This window comes from Lepidochelys olivacea (genome assembly GCF_965140295.1).
Source record: "Lepidochelys olivacea isolate rLepOli2 genome assembly, chromosome: 18".
NCBI classification, from domain to species: Eukaryota; Metazoa; Chordata; order Testudines; family Cheloniidae; genus Lepidochelys; species Lepidochelys olivacea.
Window position 1 is genome coordinate 21,408,638 of NC_140428.1, and position 18,423 is coordinate 21,427,060.

Here is an 18,423-nt window from a genome sequence, read left to right on the forward strand (position 1 = left end):
CTGGCAGGTTCAGTCCAAGTCACAGCAATGCTGGTGCTATCTGGGCCCGCCAAAGCCTGTCTGCACCATGGCAGCACATGAGAGATGCTTGGCCTGACACTACCTTTGCTAGGCCTATTCTGTGGACAGAGGCCTTCAGTCTCCAGGGCTAAGAGTTCTGCCCCAGCATATGCACAGAGCACCCACCAAAGACAGCTAGAGAGGAGCCTATCGACACTGCTCCTCCCATTGGAACCGCTGTTCTCGACTGCCTTAACACAAAGGCTTCCCTCTCCCCAGGCCACCACCCGCTCTTTTGTCCCCAGAGGGCCCCGGTCACGAGAGCCCAGAGCTGAGAACAAAGCTGATGTCTCTTCTTGTAGCTACTTTAAATGCAGATGCGAGAGTTATCCAAACTCAGGTTCTCCCTTCAGTTAGTTTGGGTACATTGTCACTGCAATTGCATTCCTGTGATGCATCCGATGGGATCTAGCGGCCAGCGGGGTTAGTCACAACTCAATATCTATGCCCAGCTGAGAGAAAAACATGTGAAGAAAGCAGAATTCTGCACATTAACTTTTAGAGGGAACATCACGACATAAGCAATTGTTCACACCAAGTGTCTAGAGTGTGGACTAATGATCACACTTAACGTTAAGGTTACACATTTCTAAATAGCTCACAAAGGGTGAATGTGCAAGTGGCATGTTGCAAACCTGCAGTCGGCACAAGTAGAATATGTTACGCATGGTTATAAGCACATCGCTCAAAGGTGCTGTAGATAGTTATACACCACCTATTAATCTGCTGGACCCTGTAACAGTTGAACACCTATTAATCAAGTACAAACTATGCATAAATATGTCCTTAATATAAAAAGCGCAACTGGATTTCAGCAATAAGGTCCTGGCATGTCAACCCCAATTCTGGCTCCAAGAAAGAGCCAACCCCCTGAATTCATATACCCTTCCACCCCCACATTTTGGGAAGGCTGGAACCCAGATCTCGGCTTTGCAACGTAAGCCTATCTCGAAGAGCAAGAGACAAATGTGAAGTTACATCTCCAACGTGCTCGATGAGGCATCTTGGACAGACCAAACGATGCAAGTCCAGTTGAACAAGGCTATAATTAACCACTGGAACCATTTACAAAGGACTGTGGTGGATTTCTCCATCACTGACAGTTTCAAACAGGAATTAGTTCAAGCTGGTGCAATGCAGGAGGTCAGACTAAATGATCACAATGGTCCCTTCTGGTTTTATAATCTACGAACAGGACACCCGCAGCCTCAACACAGACAATTCCTTTCACAAACACAATAGGCAGCGTTTGCTGGGGGTGGGGGCATGCCCTGGAAAGGGGAGAAACAATAAGAATCCTTCAAGGATGGCACAGTGTTACCCGCAGAGCAGGAGCAAGCTGCATAGTGCAGGGCATCCCCAACTCTGCATCATCTGGGCAAGGGCTCATTCCCATCTGGAAGCTGCCACAGAGATGCTTTTTGCCCATCAGGTCTTGACACTCAAATCAGCCCCCTAAGCTGTAACGTAGATGGTGAAAATTCAACCCTATTTATCAAGGATGTGATCCAGCATATATGACGCTGCTTGCCGGGGCTGCAAGGAGCCGACCAAGCGTGCAGCGTGAGCAGCCGTTTGCAGATGCTAGGGGGAGTGTATGTTTAGACAGCTTTTGTTTGTTGCTGTTAGAGGAACAGGAACTGATTTACCTCCAGGATGAATGGCAGAACCGGCATGAAGGTCCGGGTGTTCTCGGAGAGCAGCGTGAGGGCCCTGATGCAGTGCATCCGCAGGGGGTAGAAACGAGCTGTGGGCACCAACCTGGAGAGGAGACGGAGGGAAGGTTACTGGGGAATTAAACCTACAGTCTTCAGGGCTAAAGACACAGGCCTCTCCCACTTGAGCTGAAAAGGCAAATTGTTTTAGCTCGGAGTAGGAGGCTGTTAGGGCTGCACAGGCTGGCCCACAGAGGGAGACCCGATATCATGTTCTACGCCAGCAGAGAACACAAGGATTGTAGCGCCTCGCTCATTTGAACACCCCGAGTTCTTGCAACCAGGATCCCAACTCCTCAGTTTCCTCCTTCTAGGTCGGTGGTTCTCAACCAGTGATCTGCGCGTGGGGGAGTCCTCCCACCACCACTGGGGAAACAAGGGCTGAGGTTTGCATCAGTAAGTGCATGCCATGTAATTTACAATCACAAAAGCCACAATCATAATTAGCCGCTGCAGCCTTGGCTGTCTCAGTAGAGGCAACGCAGGGCTTATGGCTAAGGAAATTGAACTAGGAAGGTAACGGCCCAGTCTCTCTCTGGCCCACCTCAATTCATTAGTGCATACGCAGCACCTTCATCCCAGAATCCTCTGTTTCCATGGCAGCCCCATTTCATAAGTGGGGACACAGAGAAGAGGAGCGACTCAGCCCGCAACATGCGTGAGGAGCAGAACCAGGAATGAAGAAACTGACTCGGGCTCCTCTGTTTTCATCACAAGGCTGAGGCATCTGATCCACCAGCCCCTTGCTATGAATGAATTGCACCTAATAATGATGCTTTTAGTGCTAAGAAAGGTGCTTTTTAAAGTGGTTCCCGGAGAACAGCTTTGATTCTGAGACGTGAACCCCGAAAAGAGAGACCACTGAGCAATGCAGCAGAGAGAATCTGCATCAGTGGGCGACATAAATCACTCCCTTTTTCTCCCCCCACCTCCACCAAATAGTGAAATAATCATCACTGGATCCATTATGGAAATAAATCTATTTTGCACCCGCATGCTGGCACCGCTGGAGATGACGAAAGCCTTCCTCAGGAATTAATTGATCGAGGGATAAACCTGTTAAAGGTATAGATTTATTGTAAACCCAGACCATTAATTTCAGAGTGCTCCGTGGAGCAGCAATCAGCCTAACCTCCCAACGGCTGGGACGGAAGCGGAATGAGAAAAGCAGCAGGGCCCCAGAGTACGCTGGGGTGGGGGAGGGCTGGCTCGTCCCTCCAAGGCCCAGCCAGGCGTCTAGCTCAGGCTGCTGAGTTTACAGCTCATGCCTCCCCTTGCAAAGGGGCGCGCTCCCTAACCTTCCCCCACCCCGAACGCCTGCCCAGCTTCTCCTGTGCACCAGGGCCCAGCAGGACATCAACAGCCTGACAAGGATTATTTTCCACTCGCTGCAACTCCTGTTACGCTTCTGGGTCGCCGCCATCTGCCTGACGGGGAAGGCTGCAGGAAGCCCCCCTCCTACGTCAGTCTAAGCCCAGCCAAGCGGCGGGCTGTTCCCGAGATGCCAGCGTATCTCCTCTCCCCATGGAAAGGGGTGCTTCGGCCTCTCACACGCACAGCCCGGAGGAGCTTGGTGTTTATTAAATGTGCTGGAAGGGCCCCAAAGTAGGTCGGACTGGACAGTCCCAGGGTAAGCCAAAAGCTGCACAGAAATGAGGGGGCACTCCAAAATGGGGGGGGGCAGGAAGAGGCGCCTGAGACAACAGAAGGAATTGGAGGAGCTCCAATGGAGCAGTCTTCTCCCTCTGTCCCAGTGTCCGGAGAGCCCCAGCCCAGCCATACCCCCTGTACCCTTTTAGCTCTTTATTTGCAGGAGCGATGTAAGCAATCCCAAGGGATGCCCCCAGCAAACCGGGTCCTCCCGCCCCTTGCAGCTGGGCCGGCATCGCCTCTGCTTTCCCTGGCCTGGATCCCTTCTGCTCCCAATCACGTGCAAGTTCAAGCCGCACTGGGTCCATTTCTCCGAAGCATCCTTCTGAATACATTTTTAATGTGTTTTATACGCCGGAGAGGGGGTGGCGGGGGGGGGGGAGAGGAGAGAGAATAAGAAAACAAGGGAGCTAATTCTGAGGTTAGCAGGCAGCCCTCTGCTACTAGTTATCTTATTTAAGCACATTTTAAATTCTGCCTTGGTCCCCGCCTGGAGCAATAAGGCTTCGACGGATGGTAATTTCTCCCCAGTCCCCTCCTGTAATGAGGTTGTGCATGGGAAGGAACTGCACACCGACTGCCCCCCCTCCCCCTATTTGTCTCTGTCCATCAACCCTTTTGCAGGAAGACAGTGCCACCTTCGGGTAGAAGGAAAAGAAAAAAAATAAAGGGGGAGAAATTATTTTCTCCAGGGTTTCGGTATTATTTTATTTGCTCCTGTGCGACGCTAGTTTCAAGATATGCCTGTGACCAACCTGCTGAACCCAGACCAGAACATATTTAAGGTTCCAGCATGAATCCCCCGACGCCGAATACGACAAACACAGAACAACCCGAGAGTAAAGGACGATAGCGTACTCCCTGCATCCTGCAAGGATGCCTGCTCATAGCCGCCAGATACTTATCCATCCTTAATGCTAGCAGCCCCACTCTGGGGGTATATCAGGGCCCTTTGAACAGGTTAAACTCCCCTTTGCACTCACTCAGCCAATGCGCCCAGATGGCACGGAGCCCTACCCAGATTTTCATGGGACCTGCTCAGGTGGATCTAAGTCATCATCACTGTTCCTGACAGCCTTCTTTCCCCCAGGCCGAGCAAGGCTTAATGATTAAACCCTCAGAGGCTCTAACTCGACAGACTGACCCTACCCAGAGGGGCGCCAAGCAGATAGGGTGTTATTTCCCCACAAGACAAGGTTTTATTTGCTAAAGAGCCAGGGATGGAGAAATGGGCAAGAACTGGAATCCTTTCTTTGCAGTACGACGGCTTTAAAAATAAAAATCACCCCAAGGAGCTGATGAGCATTTGGGCGAACCTAACTTCACGCTTTCTTCCGCACACTCCCCCTAGCACCATTCCATGCCCCCGAGAGCAAGCATGTAAGCAAAGGGGAGCAGGTGTAATCACTCCTCTTCTTTTAAAGACCCTAAGGCCAGATCCTCAGCTGGCGCAACGGGGCACAGTGCCACCAAACAAGCTATGCCAACTTACACCAGCTGAGGATCTGGCCCTACATTTGAGAGAGAGTAAAAGATATAAACCCCTGCGAAAGCTAAATGGACTGCATCGTTCCCCTCCCCCACTCCCCAGAGAGCCCCAACCCCTAAACACACAACGCTCAGCAGCTGCATCCCGCCACTGATTGAGATGCTGATGCTGATTGAAGATACCTACGGCAAATTGCGGCGCAGGAGAAATAATCCAACAGCCCACGTGGGAATCCCACCAGCGTGTGTATGTTACCCATAAGGAAGGGGGTGGGAGGGCGGACAGAGAAGCGTGCAGGAGCCTGGTCCCTCCTGAATGTTTTGCAGGCCCTTGGCACTTCTCACTGGTACCCCCTGCTGTGGTCCCCGATGGACCCTTGGGTTTCATTTCTGCTCTGTTACCGGTGCTCCAAAAAGGCAGCTGCAACCCAGGGCCCCTGGAACTGCAGGACTGAGTCTGGCAGCGCAGCCGTAGCAAGGGGACTAAGGAACGAAACCCCCATGATTTACCACACTGCGTTCGCTCTCTTACACGCAGGACTTCTGACAACATCCGCCCTCCCTTACGCCCCAGCCTGGATGTACCACTGGCTTGCTCACCAAGGGACCTAACGCAGGATCTGTTCCCGGCTCTCTCCAACCCAAAGCCCATTTCCTGACGCAGTCCCAAACCCTCATTGTTCTCGTTACGTGCTCGCTGTATGGTGCGCCAGGAGGCTCTGTACAGAACACATGCCCGCAAATTCTGTTTGCTGCTCTCCCTGGGACTTTCCAAATTCACCTTTCGGTGGCCCTAGACAGCTGATTTATCTGCCCGGACAGGTGAAAAAGTGCCTAGGTTTGTCTGCAGGACAATTAAAGTGCTGTAGCAGCAATGGGACACTTGGGGGGATGGCGGGGAAGGTAAGAGAATCCCGACAATTATTTGAACCTGTTTATCTTCATCACCCCTGGGAGCCCCGAGACCAGCCGGGCGGCACTGGAGAGCTCAGATTCTGGTTATGGCGCTAACAGGATTTCAGAGATGACCAATGTTTCAAAGCACAGAGTACCTTTTTCCTTCCAAACCTGGGAGGGTAGGGAGAGGGAGATTGACTCAAGTTCTCAGCAGAAGAGAAGAGAAAAGAGAGAAAAGGTCACACTTCTTCAAGCCCAGATGTTGCCAAATACCCACAGAATCCAAATATCGACAGGGAAGTCACTCAAGATGGCAGAGTTAGGAAAGCACCTAACTACAGCTACATCTGCGCTACACACCAGCGTCGCCGCGCAGAGAACACGTAGCAGGTTGCGTCCACACAGCGACGTGCAGCGCAAGCGAAAGGCTCTGGCAGAAGGGAGATAAAAGGGAAAGCCTCCTTCCCTGTCACTGGAGTCTTTCCCTGGAGCTAACAGCAGTGTAGAAGGGGAATCATGGCTTAGGTGAGTAGGTTATATACTCGCATGCATACCCACACCCCGTCACACGTGTCTAAGCCATGCCTCACCGGCTACCCTGATATTTATATCCCTGGAGGGTGGGCTATGCAGGTACGTAGTCTACAGGCTGCTGAAAGAAGCATCCAGGGTAGATGTACCTTATCTGTAGTTAAATCTGGGTCTGATTCCTGACTCTGCCACTGATTCCCAGTGTGACCTTGGGCCAGTTACTCCAGATCTCTGTGGGGAGGGCAATCCTTCCTTCCTCCCACCCTGGGTCTGTCTTATCTGTTTACACTGTAAGCTCTTTAGGGCAGGACCCATTTCCTATTTTACATCTGTACAGTGCTTTGCACAACAGGGCCTTGATCTCAGTTGGGCCCTGCAGGCTCTACTACATTATTATTATTAAACGATTACCCCACCTTGCTGAACTCACAGTTGCTCAGATTTAAGAGAGAGCCCAAGATGAACTGTGAAAAGCAGTGGGGCAAATTTATCGCTGGTGTGACTCCACCAACTTCAGGAGAGTTGCGTCAGGGTTGAATTTGGCCCATTATGCCTGTCTGCTGGAAGTAGGCGAATAGTCATCACACGACCCGAGTTCTCCCGTCACACAACCGGGTTTTTCATTGGTGTGCAAATAAAAGAAAAAATCAGAGGCTAATTACGCTCGGAAGCTCCCAAGTCAACAAGGCTTCAATCCCCCTCTGACAGCAGCTCAGCTCTGCGACGCACCCATTCAGGTGTTTGCGCATGGACAGCTCTCTCTTCTCCAGGGAAATAAAAGGAGATGTGTCACCTTTGGGAATAAAAACCTAGCGCCATAGCAACGCTGCCTCCGGCTGTCGCTGCTCTGCCCGGGACCAGGTGTGCAAATAAATACGAGGCTGCTTGCACCTCAAGCTGCACAAGCGCACGACACGCAGACAATCAGAGCAAGAGTGCCCCGCGCCAGGGTATAAAAACCCCACGGCCCCTCTCAATTCACCTTCTCCCTCTCTGCGGGGGTGCCAGACGCTTATTCCTGCAATGGGATAGCCGTGAGAGCTCGTTCGCATTTCCATGCACGAGCCCTCACAGGCACTGCATGGTTTTTAACGTGTTTATTTACCACACTGGATTTTTGCCTACAGGCTGACACAGTTCTCAGTGCCACCAGGCCACGAGGCATCAGATTCGATAAGCTCTGGAAGACTGGCCTGGACCAGTAAGTGGACAGGGGCGCAGTGGAAGAGCTGTCAGTGACAATCTTTCCTGAAGGATGACCCAACACTCTCACAAATCTTGGGAGACAGGCCAGTCCTTGCCTACAGACAGCCCCCCAACCTGAAGCAAATACTCACCAGCAACCACATACCACACAACAGAACCACTAACCCAGGAACCTATCCTTGCAACAAAGCCCGTTGCCAACTGTCCCCACATATCTATTCAGGGGACACCATCACAGGGCCTAATCACATCAGCCACACTATCAGAGGCTCGTTCACCTGCACATCCACCAATGTGATATATGCCATCATGTGCCAGCAATGCCCCTCTGCCATGTACATTGGTCAAACTGGACAGTCTCTACGTAAAAGAGTAAATGGACACAAATCAGATGTCAAGAATTATAACATTCATAAACCAGTGGGAAAACACTTCAATCTCTCTGGTCACGCGATTACAGACATGAAAGTCGCTATTTTACAACAAAAAAAAACTTCAAATCCAGACTCCAGCGAGAAACTGTTGAATTGGAATTCATTTGCAAATTGGATACAATTAACTTAGGCTTGAATAGAGACTGGGAGTGGCTTAGTCATTTTGCAAGGTAGCCTATTTCCCCTTGTTTTTTCCTACCCCCCACCCCCCTCAGATGTTCTTGTTAAACCCTGGATTTGTGCTGGAAATGGCCCACCTTGATTATCATACACAATGTAAGGAGAGTGGCCACTTTGGATAAGCTATTACCAGCAGGAGAGTGGGGTGGGAGGAGGTATTTTTTCATGCTTTTTGTGTGTATATAATAAGATCTTCTATACTTTCCACAGTATGCATCCGATGAAGTGAGCTGTAGCTCACGAAAGCTTATGCTCAAATAAATTGGTTAGTCTCTAAGGTGCCACAAGTACTCCTTTTCTTTTTGCGAATACAGACTAACACGGCTGTTACTCTGAAACCAATCTTTCCTTCAAGTCAGTAAAAAAAGGGCCACTGTCCAAACTAGGGGGCACTGTACTCCCGGCAGAACACTTCTGCAGAGAGAGAAAACTGAGGTTTTATCCTCTCACACGCCCCAAGGGTCCCAGGACACTCTTTGCACATGGGGGGGGGGGGGAGAAAGGGAGCACTAAAATCAGACCCAGACACCAAGGTTAACCCGTGTCATTAGACTATACTTCCTCCAAGTCTACTGTCCTTTCAGTAGGTGACAGTACAAAGAAAGGGATTACCCAAAATGGCTTGGGGACATCCAACGCCTCTAGATAATCAGAGCCTGGATAAGAAGAGTTTCAGATTCAGAATGAAGCTGGAGAGCCATCTGTCTTGGATGGTTTAGACACAACAAATCCCGCATCTGGGCAGGGAGTGAGACTAGCTGACCCTTGCGGTCCCTTCTAACCCTATGGTTCTAAGGAACAGGCTCATCATTCCGATAACCAAGGGGTCGGCTGCGATCTCCGCGTCCTGTCTGAAGTGGCTGTGCGCTCTTATGCTGCTGCTGGGTTCCACCCCAGAAGCGGCTGCATTTCAGCAGCGGATGAAGTGGCCACGATGTAGAGTTTATGGCCCTGACCCAATCAGTGCCCATGGAAGTCAATGGAATGACTCCCAGTGACTTCTAACGGGCTTCTCCCCCGATGAAGGAAGCAGCTTCACTATGGTGCTACGGTGACGCAGCTGCGGCGCTGGGGCGTAGACATTATCCTTAGAAAGGCAGTAGCAGGCAGGGCTTATGTCCCATAGCAGAAGTTCAGCACGCACCTAGCGCTGATGCTATTAAGGGGACATTACGTTGTTCAAAGAGGAACCCTTTGGATAAGGCACGACACCAAGAGCCCATCTGCCCTGTTCCAGCCAACACACAATGCCCTCTTCTCCTGGAAACTGGCTCTGATACCCAACCCTGTGTGAGCCCGACCCCGTGTGAGCTGCTGCACAGCACATTAAGTGCTTTCCCTTCTGCTTCTGAAGACCCTGTATTAACAGGGCTTTGCAGCGTGCTGCAGCCTGGAGCGTATGAAAAGTGTGAATGTAAACACAACACAATGCTGGGAGAATGCAATTCACGTCACCCTCCTTTGTCTGCAGCCCTCTCCGAGAAGCTGGACAACAGAATAACTTTCCCCATCGATTTTGCTAGTTACTATTTGGCAAACGTTGCTTCCACCTTCCTGCTGCGGCTCTCATGCAGGGAGAAACCAAGCTAGCTCTGTTTCAATTACCTCAATTTCCTGTCTACAAGCAACTCTGCTGATCCAGCAAGATTGGGCACAGTGCTGGGGCTTGCAATGGTTAGCTGCTGCTGCAGTGCAAGAGGTGTGGAGACCTCGGGTTAGGGAACCCAGCCTAGCAGACTGGCCTCTAGGTGGAGCCTCAGCGGCAACGGGCACCTCACAAAAGGCATAGGAGATCTTACAGACTTGGGCTCCGGGTTGCCAGAGACACATGCCACAGTGTAGACCAGCCACAGCAAAACCCCCATCAGTACATCTCAGAGCACGTTACACATGTGGTCAGTATCATGGCCCCCGCCTGGCACAGAGAGGGGACGCAACTTGCCCAAGCTCACCCAGCAGGGAAGTTGCAGAGCCAGGAATAGAACCCAGGTCTTCCAGGCCCTGGTCCAATGCTCTATCCACTAGGCCACACTGCACATATGATGATGATTGGGGGGGGGTAAGAACTATTCCCACAAGAGCTTGCTGTAGCGTGGGGACCGTTTTACAAGTGAAGAGGCCAGGTAAGTTACAGGAGCGCAAGGGGCTCCTGAAGCTCCCGGTTGCAGGCCAGCCCATTACAAAACAGGATAGAGCAAAATTACTGCTCGCTCCCTGCTCAGGTTAAAAAGATGTGGGCTGGACTAAGGCCCAGGTTACTCATTTCAATAAGGGACTGGGCTGCTTTGGTTTCTTTTAGAACAAGAAATCACAACAGGTCTATGAACGCAGGCACTCGGTGGGAAGTGCAGTGGTGCTGGGATCAGCTGTTCTGTTAGCCTTCACTTATTCTTAGGCACCGTCTGAGCCTGGCACTCCGCTACGGCCACAGGTGGCCCAATGTGAACCCCAAGGTGAGATGCTCACCCTGGCTCTGCCACTGCAGGTCACAGTTTATCCCCATTTTACAGATGGGGAAACCCAGGCACAGAGCAGTGAAGTGACTTACCCAAGATCCCCCAGCGAGCCAGTGGCTGAGCCTAGAACAGAACTCAGGTCTCCTGAGTCCCAGTCCAGTGCTTTAGTCACTACGCCACAGATGTGGTCATACCAATGAGCTCAGTTAATGGACACAAAAGTAGCTTGATAAAGCCTCATAGTAAGTTCAAGCAACATGGCAGCAAGTGATTTCTAACAGGGGTGCTTCAACAAATGACAGCTCACGAGAGCAGCCCCCCAGTATGCAATAGGACAGTCCCCTACAACAAAGGGTTAAAATCTATACGTACCCTCCCTGCCCATCCCCTATGTGACTATATGGCCACATCTGTCACATGGGAAATCAGAGCCCAGTGTTTTATAAGGGCGGGGGGAGAACTATCCGTTCCTACTTACTTAATGCAGCCAATGATGACCTGGGTCAGAGGGTAAATTAACGGCGCCATGATCTCGCTGGGGTAGATGGTGCTCAGGACCCGACACCAGAAGAACAGGCAGTGGATGTACTGCCAGTTGTAAACCGACTGGTAGTTCTCCTACAGAAAAAGGAAAGGCACACACACTTGGCAAACGAATGGCCGAGACAGGAGCTGAACCTCCTTTCCGGAGCGCGCACGCAGGCTCCTTTGTATTGGGAGGCAGTGCGGTCTAGCAGAAGGAGCACACAGCTGGGAACCGGGGACTCTTGCATTCTAACCCTGGTTCTAGCAGCGACTAGTTACGTTAAGAGAGGCGGGGTTGTGCGGTGAAGGCCCTAGTACGGGATTCAGGAAGACAGGATGGCTAGAGGTTTGCACAATGCTTTGAAAATGCTAAGTACTGCCCTTGGGGTGTTGTTCCTTGTGGCATTTATCTGCAGCTATGCTTCACAAGTGGAGCTCCGTCTCCTTAACACCTCAGCCCCCAGCATATGGAGGGGCAGGGCCATGCTGTGTATGGGCCTTTCCCGTCCACTGGCTAAGGGGGACAAACCCTGATCTCCCATGGGCAGCCAGGCTGGGAGATCCTTCTACATCTGTGCTGACTCTCTCCCTGGTCCACACACTCTGGAGGGAAGAAAAATAAACCTCTAAAGCTACAGGGCAGAACCAGCTTCCCCCAGCAACTGTCCCCTAAGGCTCCCGCTGAACCTACCTCCCCTACCAAGTGACCTGCAGAACCACTAGGATTTCATTTCCCCAGGCAAAGCAGGACACAGGGCCCAGCTGCTGCCACCAGGGGGCTCTGATTACTCCTTCAATTGCAATATTAAAAGAGAAGCTCCATCGCTCAGGTACCACGAGGACGGGCAGCACTTTTGAACCTCAGGGAGCGTTACTGCTATTCATTTTGAAGACGTGCCGACGTGCACTCAGGGTCAAAGAGAGCCTCATGCAGCCATGACCAGCCCATCCAGCACACCCACCTCCCAAGAGTTTACAGACCCAATTACAAGGGGACACCGCAATAGCAGGTTCCTTTTACAGAGCCCAGGGAACACAAAAAAGCTTTATTTCTAGGTACAGCCTGCATGTAAGCCCAGAAGCCGCCTTCCTAGTTACCAGACAAAACAACGCAAGAGGTCACTTAGGTAATTAATACTTGCCATGTCACTGCATTCTCAGATCACCCAGGCTGGCTGAGCCAGCCTGAGTGGTACTGCAAAGACCGGGCCACGCCTCTACCCAAGAGTTAGGTGTTTTTTTCTAGTTTCAAAATGAACTTGGGAAGTGTCTCCCCTCCCTGCCTGGTTCTGAGCAGCCCGGAACACCAGAAAAAATAAAAACCCTCCATGAAAGAGCTATTCTCAGCCGGTGTTTCCCACCCAGCGGGAAGCACCAGAAAGTCCACATGGAAGCCAGTTCTCCGGGGACTTTTCAACCAGAGGCTGCAGGCCCAAGAAGCCCGGAATTCGGAGAAAAATCCCAGCTGCTGGCAACTTCCACAGCTGCTCCTAGTGAGGGGCCTTTGGCTCCAAATTTCTCTCACCAAATGAGATTCTTTCTTTTATCAGCTAAGGGTGATAAACTCTGACGACTACGGCTCGTCTCCTCTCACATGTGCTTGAGCAGTGTGTGCATGGAGTGGACAGTGGACTGCCTGCTTGTAGCATTCCTGAATTACACACAAGCCCAACACCTTGTGGTAGGGCTTAGGTAAACATTCCCCCCTTCGGTCAGGTTGCACGCCCGTCCATGCGGCTCGGACCAGCTGATGGCTTCTGTAAGCACCCGGTGCTCATTTCACACTAATTGACTTGTTGTTGGGATTTGGGCATACTGGTCGTGCCGCTCTAATTTAATCTCTCCCTCCGCCCCCACTTTCAAACCCCTCCTGGGAAACCAACCAGATTTGGGGACTGTCTGGTCCAGGGCTGAAGGTGTAGGAAGCCAATACAATCCAATTATGGGCATATGCCCAGGCCCAGACTTTGCTTATCTCGGCTGGGTTTATCCCTATGTCTGAGCATCTAGGAGATTTAAGTGGTAACCAATCCTGCAGTGCACAGGAGCAACTGAACCACTAATCCGCAAGGGTTTGTTTTCTCAAACCCGGGTAAAGACAGGATTAGCAATCTGACAGTGTAAACAGGTCAGACTGGACAGGGCACAAATCAGGCCTGCTTCAGAGGGACTTAGCTGCTTGCCTCAATGAAATTACAGAAATGGCCTGGGCAGGTGACACAGGCTGATGGGGAGATGTACCAGGCAGACACCGCAGTTGGAAAGAGCCACAAATAAGGGGCGGTTTATAATCTTCTGTGCTCTGGGTTTTGCTAAGCAGCTGAAATGTTCATTTCACATACACGACAAGGCGAAGGAAAGGAGATGCCCAGGGTGAGAGAGAGAGAACATCTGCCAGGATCTACATAGCTTTGGAAGAGAGAACTACCTTGCCAGTATTTGCTCTCCACCTCCTTGCTAAAAAACCCAAACAGCGACATAAATGAAAGCGTTTATCCTCCCATGAGCAGCTGGCAGAACTCTGGGCCCCTCTTTCCTTTGGCAGAGCAGCCACCTGCTGGCTCCTTAGCGCATCATGAAACAGGCTGGTCCCCTTCTGACTTGGCTGCCTGCTCCGTGAAACAAGTTCCTACCAAGTCCCACCGGCACTAACTTCCCCTGAATTCTCCAAGGATGTCCCCCATGTGCCAGCTGACTTCCCACCATGTACTCCAGTGGGGTCCCTAACACGCACCAGTCAGTGCTCTCCCAGGGGTGCTGGAATAATTTGTATAGTGGGGGTGTTGAGAGCCATTGAATCAAACTGTAAATATTGTATATAATGGAGGCTCCAGAGAAGGCATTTCCTGGGAGTGACACCAGAACATGAAGTACGAAATCATCCGCCCACGCCCCAAGGACTCCAAGCTTCCCCAATTCCGGTAGGGAGTCTCTGTCAGAGAGAGAATCCAGATCCAGTCTCTATTTACACAGTGCCGTTCAACCCCAAAGAGACTGAAGCACTTTGCAAAACACACACAGGCAAGTCACTTCTCCCACCACTGGATTGGCCCAGGCTAGGCAGGTGCACAACTCCCCAGCAGTTGGGAGTGGGGTGCACTGAGCGGGAAGAGGTAATTAGCCAAGGATGCTGGGGCAAACTCCTACTCATAGATCTTTAACCGTCTATGCTGAGCAGACTGACCCTGGTTTTAAAGGTCTCATCTACACAGCCTCCCACCCCCTTCCCAGCGCCGGGCCTGGAGCACAGCTTGCCTAAAGAGACGAGATGCCCTTGCTCGGAGTCCAGCTTAAGGGTCCAGGGTGAACAGGCATTTCAACCGCGATGCTCCAACAGGGCAATCTGCTCCTCTCCTTGCCACGTCTCCCAAATGTAGTGACCAGCGGCATTGAAGCAGGGACCGGGATTTTTTTCCCCTGTCTCACCATGCACAAGGCCACACATCAATCTGAGTTAAAGCCGACGTTGTGTGTGCGTAACAGCAGCTTGCAAAGCTCCCCGCATGGGCTTGTTCACCGAGCTGGGGTTTGGAACCTACCTTCTTCTTCACAGTCATGGCGCTACGCAGATGAATGGCAAGCTGGCGAACGTAGATGAAGGCGTGCTGGTAGGACACCTGCGTGTCCAGGGTGTACATCTCCGTCAGGGTGCGCTGCATGAAGTTGATCATGGGGAGGACGTTGGGGGAGGTGAACCTGGAGTTCTTCACGTAGGAGATGTACATTTGCTGCAGGAAAAGGCAAGGCACGAACCAGGAGTCAGAATGAAAATCCAGGCAGGGAAGGAGCGCTCTCCAACAACCCTCAGCCAAAAACTCGCCACCACCTGGCTTCCAGCACATCCGTGCTCGGGACAGGGGCCAGCCTGAGTGCTGCCCACGCCCTAGGATCCTTGCATGCCGGTATGTCTACACGCCATCGGAGACAGAGCAGCAGCATAGCCCCAGCTCACAGAGGCAGATCACATGGCCTAGCAGACGGTGCACTGGGCTGGGACTCAGGAGACCTGGCTACTACTCTCAGCTCTGCCACTGGCCTGCTGGGTAATCTTGTGCGAGTCACTTTACCTCCCAGTGCCTCAGTTTCCCATTTGCAAAATGGAGATTATGCGTCTGGCCTCCTTTGCAAAGCACACTGAGATCTGCAGATGTTAACAGCTAGATATTACTGTTATATTATAAGAGCACACCCTGCCATTACCTTGAGCACGGGGTTCAGGTACAGCTCCTTTTTATGGCGGCAAATCTTGTTCAGTACCAGGAAGGCCAGCACTCTCACTGTTTCTTCGCCCGTGCTCCACAGACGGATGGCTTGCTAAAGAGGAAAGGAGGGAGAGAGGCTCGTGTGAGCAAAAGGACAGGGTCCCATCCCATCAACAGAGAGGCCAGAGCTTTCCCTGACCCTTCATTTCGGAGAGACATAGAGGAAGGGCAGGATGTGCAGCCGACAGGAGCTCAGCACTAACGGCCATCCCATGCCCACAGCCTGGCTGTGAGCCACCTCCACGTTACGCGCCAAGATCAACGCCCTCAAACACACCTGTCTGCTAACGTCAACAGGGGCTGCATGTGCTCAGCGCCCCTGAAAGTCAGGCCACTCAGATGTGGAGGCCAACACATGGACTTCGACGCCTAGATCTAGGCATCTACCTTTGAAGTTGAGTCAAACTTCCCCCCAGGCTTTTCCTGACCAAACTAGAAGCCTCTCTTCTAGCTACAGGCACCTCTGTGTCACACAACGCTCTGCCAACCCTGTGAAAAGGAGGTCATCTGCGTATCATGTCATTTTACACAGAGCACACCCAATACTCAAGGCCAGAGCCAACCTGACTGTGGTTCCTGGAAACCAAATGCTCTCCAAACACTTCTCAATCCCCACCCTGGCCTTAAAGAACAGACAGATGCCCAACACGCAATACAGAGGCTTACGAGCCAGGATTTTGCTGCACCACCTCAGATCACTGCCTTATCCAAGTCCAGTTTTAAGATGCAGGATGTGGCTAAGAGAACTGGACCTGAACACAAGAGACCTGGACTCGATTCCTGCCTCTGCCACAGACTCCCTGTGGGATGTGGGGCAAGTCATTTACTCTTAGGACCTATGCTCCCCATCTGTCAAATGGAAATGATCTATTTAGTTTAGTTTGATTGCCAGCTCTTTGGGGCAGGGATTCTCTCTTACTAGGCATCCGGTAGAATGGGACAGTGATCATGGTTGAAACCTCGAGAACACACATTGTAAGTATCCCATCTCTCACAGCAGCTCAGAGAGGCAAAAATCCCCTGCAGAACCTGATAAATTGTGCAGAACAGAAAATTCCTCCCTGACAGTGCTAGTGAGAAGCCTCGAAACAAGTGATTTAAATTACCCTTATCTCAGCATGCAGCACCACAAACATCACCGGCCATACATGTCTCCAGCTCGGCTCGCCTTCTGCTCTGTCAGACCTCTCTGATTTAACGCTCCCGTTGCCCTCTTGCCCACACGCCACTCCTCCTCCCGCTCTGTCACCCACAACTGCTGAGCGTGTGAGAGAAAGTCACTGCACAAATATTCCACCCCCGAGCCTCCAGAGGAAAATGCTATCACACGTACACAGACACCCCACAGGGAGCAATTACTCTCCAGGCGATTAGGAAAACAGCTTCACTGTATCACCACCACATCTCTCCGGAACGGGTACCACTCCTGCACGACGCGCCATGGGGATTCACGGCCACGTGCAGGCGGATCCAAGCCCCCGCGCAGGCAGATCCAAGCCCCCGCTGAACTCGGCGGAAGGGTGACGGCTGGCACCTAACGACGATAAATGGAGGCCTGGGTGCTTAACGGAAGAACAGCCCAGGGAAACAAGGAACTGAACTCAGGGCCCCAGACACTGTTCTGGCAGGGTAACCAACCCCAAATATCCAATACCATGCGGGGTACACAGGGTCTCACTTCTCTCTAAATTAAAGTTTCCATTATTCTGTGCCTTACCTTGAGCAGCATGCGGCACTGCTTTGGGAACGACAAGAAATAAGGGACGATGGCGTTGACGTGGTGAAGGACAGCAGCTCCGACAGAAGCTTCCGTTAAACAAGACAGGAGCTACAAGGGGGAGGCAAAATGAGATTGTGGTCAGTCCCGCAGATCCCACCCAACTTCTTCCGTTCCCACTAGCAGCAAACATTTCCTGGGTGCCAGGAGTGGTGCAGCCGAACCCGCACTCTGGGGTTCGGGCTACAAGAAGCCAAGCCAAAAGAACTTCGGAGCAAATCCAGGAGCAGGGCCAGCGCAGTGGTAAATTCGCTGCTTAGAGGGACCTGGCTACAACACGAGGCTGAGAACAGCCAACATGGCTCCTGGGCTGGCTGGGCTGTGGTGGTGACAGCAACCCAGTGATTTACAGGCTTTCCCCAGCAATCCTCTGGCAGAGAGCAGAGGCACCAGCAGGGGATCGAGGGGTTAACTCCCACTCCACAAAAGGGTTACTGAGTGGCTCTCTTACTGCGTGGCTGGTCCTTTAAGGGAACTTGAGCCTAGCCTGGCCACTGACTGATCAGCTACCTCCCAGCAGAGACTGGTTAAGGATTACAAAAGCCAAGAAGTGCTCGGCTGGGAAGGAAAGCGGCAAGAGGAACGTTGCTCCTCTGGCAGGCCCTGGAGCAGCAGGGAACCAGCCTCGGGGCCCCAGCAGAAGATCCCAGGTCAGGGGATGAGATGGTTTACAAGTGGGACTTATCCAGAACCATTTTATTGTGTCTGAAGGATAAACTGTGCCCTGAAGGAAAGGCCTGACAAGACTGTGGGCAAGGTGCCCCTCCTGAGCTGGGGAGACAGGCCAGCTCCTTACAGACTCCTTAACAGCTTCTAGGGTGAAGGGGGTAGAGAACAGACACACCACAGCTTGATATCTTTGGGAAGGGCAGGCTCAGCCCTCTCAGGGACAAAACCCAAGCTGAGGGGTGTTTATTTAGAGGGACATCGAGTTTACAGTCACTGCAGTGCTGAAAAGTGTTTTACCAGCTACTGTGCCAACTCACACTGCAAATCACCACAGCTGAAAGAGGAGGCAATTGGTCTCCTCTTTATCCCTTCCACTGCTCTCGTTTACACAAGCCTAGATATCACGCTGTGGTTGCTGGCAGCTATAGCCTGCAAGCCTCTCGCACAGCCACAGGAGAGAGTAAAACGTATTTTTTAAAAACGGGAGCATGATTATAAAGCCAACATAACGTTGGTGCGAGGGGGTCTGCTCGATAGCAGGCAGAGAACTGGAAATACTTTTTAACTTGTCTA

The 18,423-nt window shown here is 51.8% G+C and overlaps 1 protein-coding gene across 1 annotated transcript in view; it reads right to left on the reverse strand.

Annotated features, from left to right (window-relative positions):
- The window catches only part of NOC2L (NOC2 like nucleolar associated transcriptional repressor), an 81,459-nt gene that overhangs the window by 49,901 nt on the left and 13,135 nt on the right, over positions 1–18,423 (reverse strand). The window contains exons 8-12 of the mRNA XM_084651909.1: positions 17,122–17,232; positions 15,343–15,456; positions 14,682–14,870; positions 11,096–11,235; positions 1,710–1,821 (exon numbers count right to left, since the gene is read on the reverse strand). Coding sequence (XP_084508035.1) covers positions 1,710–1,821; positions 11,096–11,235; positions 14,682–14,870; positions 15,343–15,456; positions 17,122–17,232 — 666 coding nt within the window. The remainder of the gene's footprint in view (positions 1–1,709; positions 1,822–11,095; positions 11,236–14,681; positions 14,871–15,342; positions 15,457–17,121; positions 17,233–18,423) is intronic.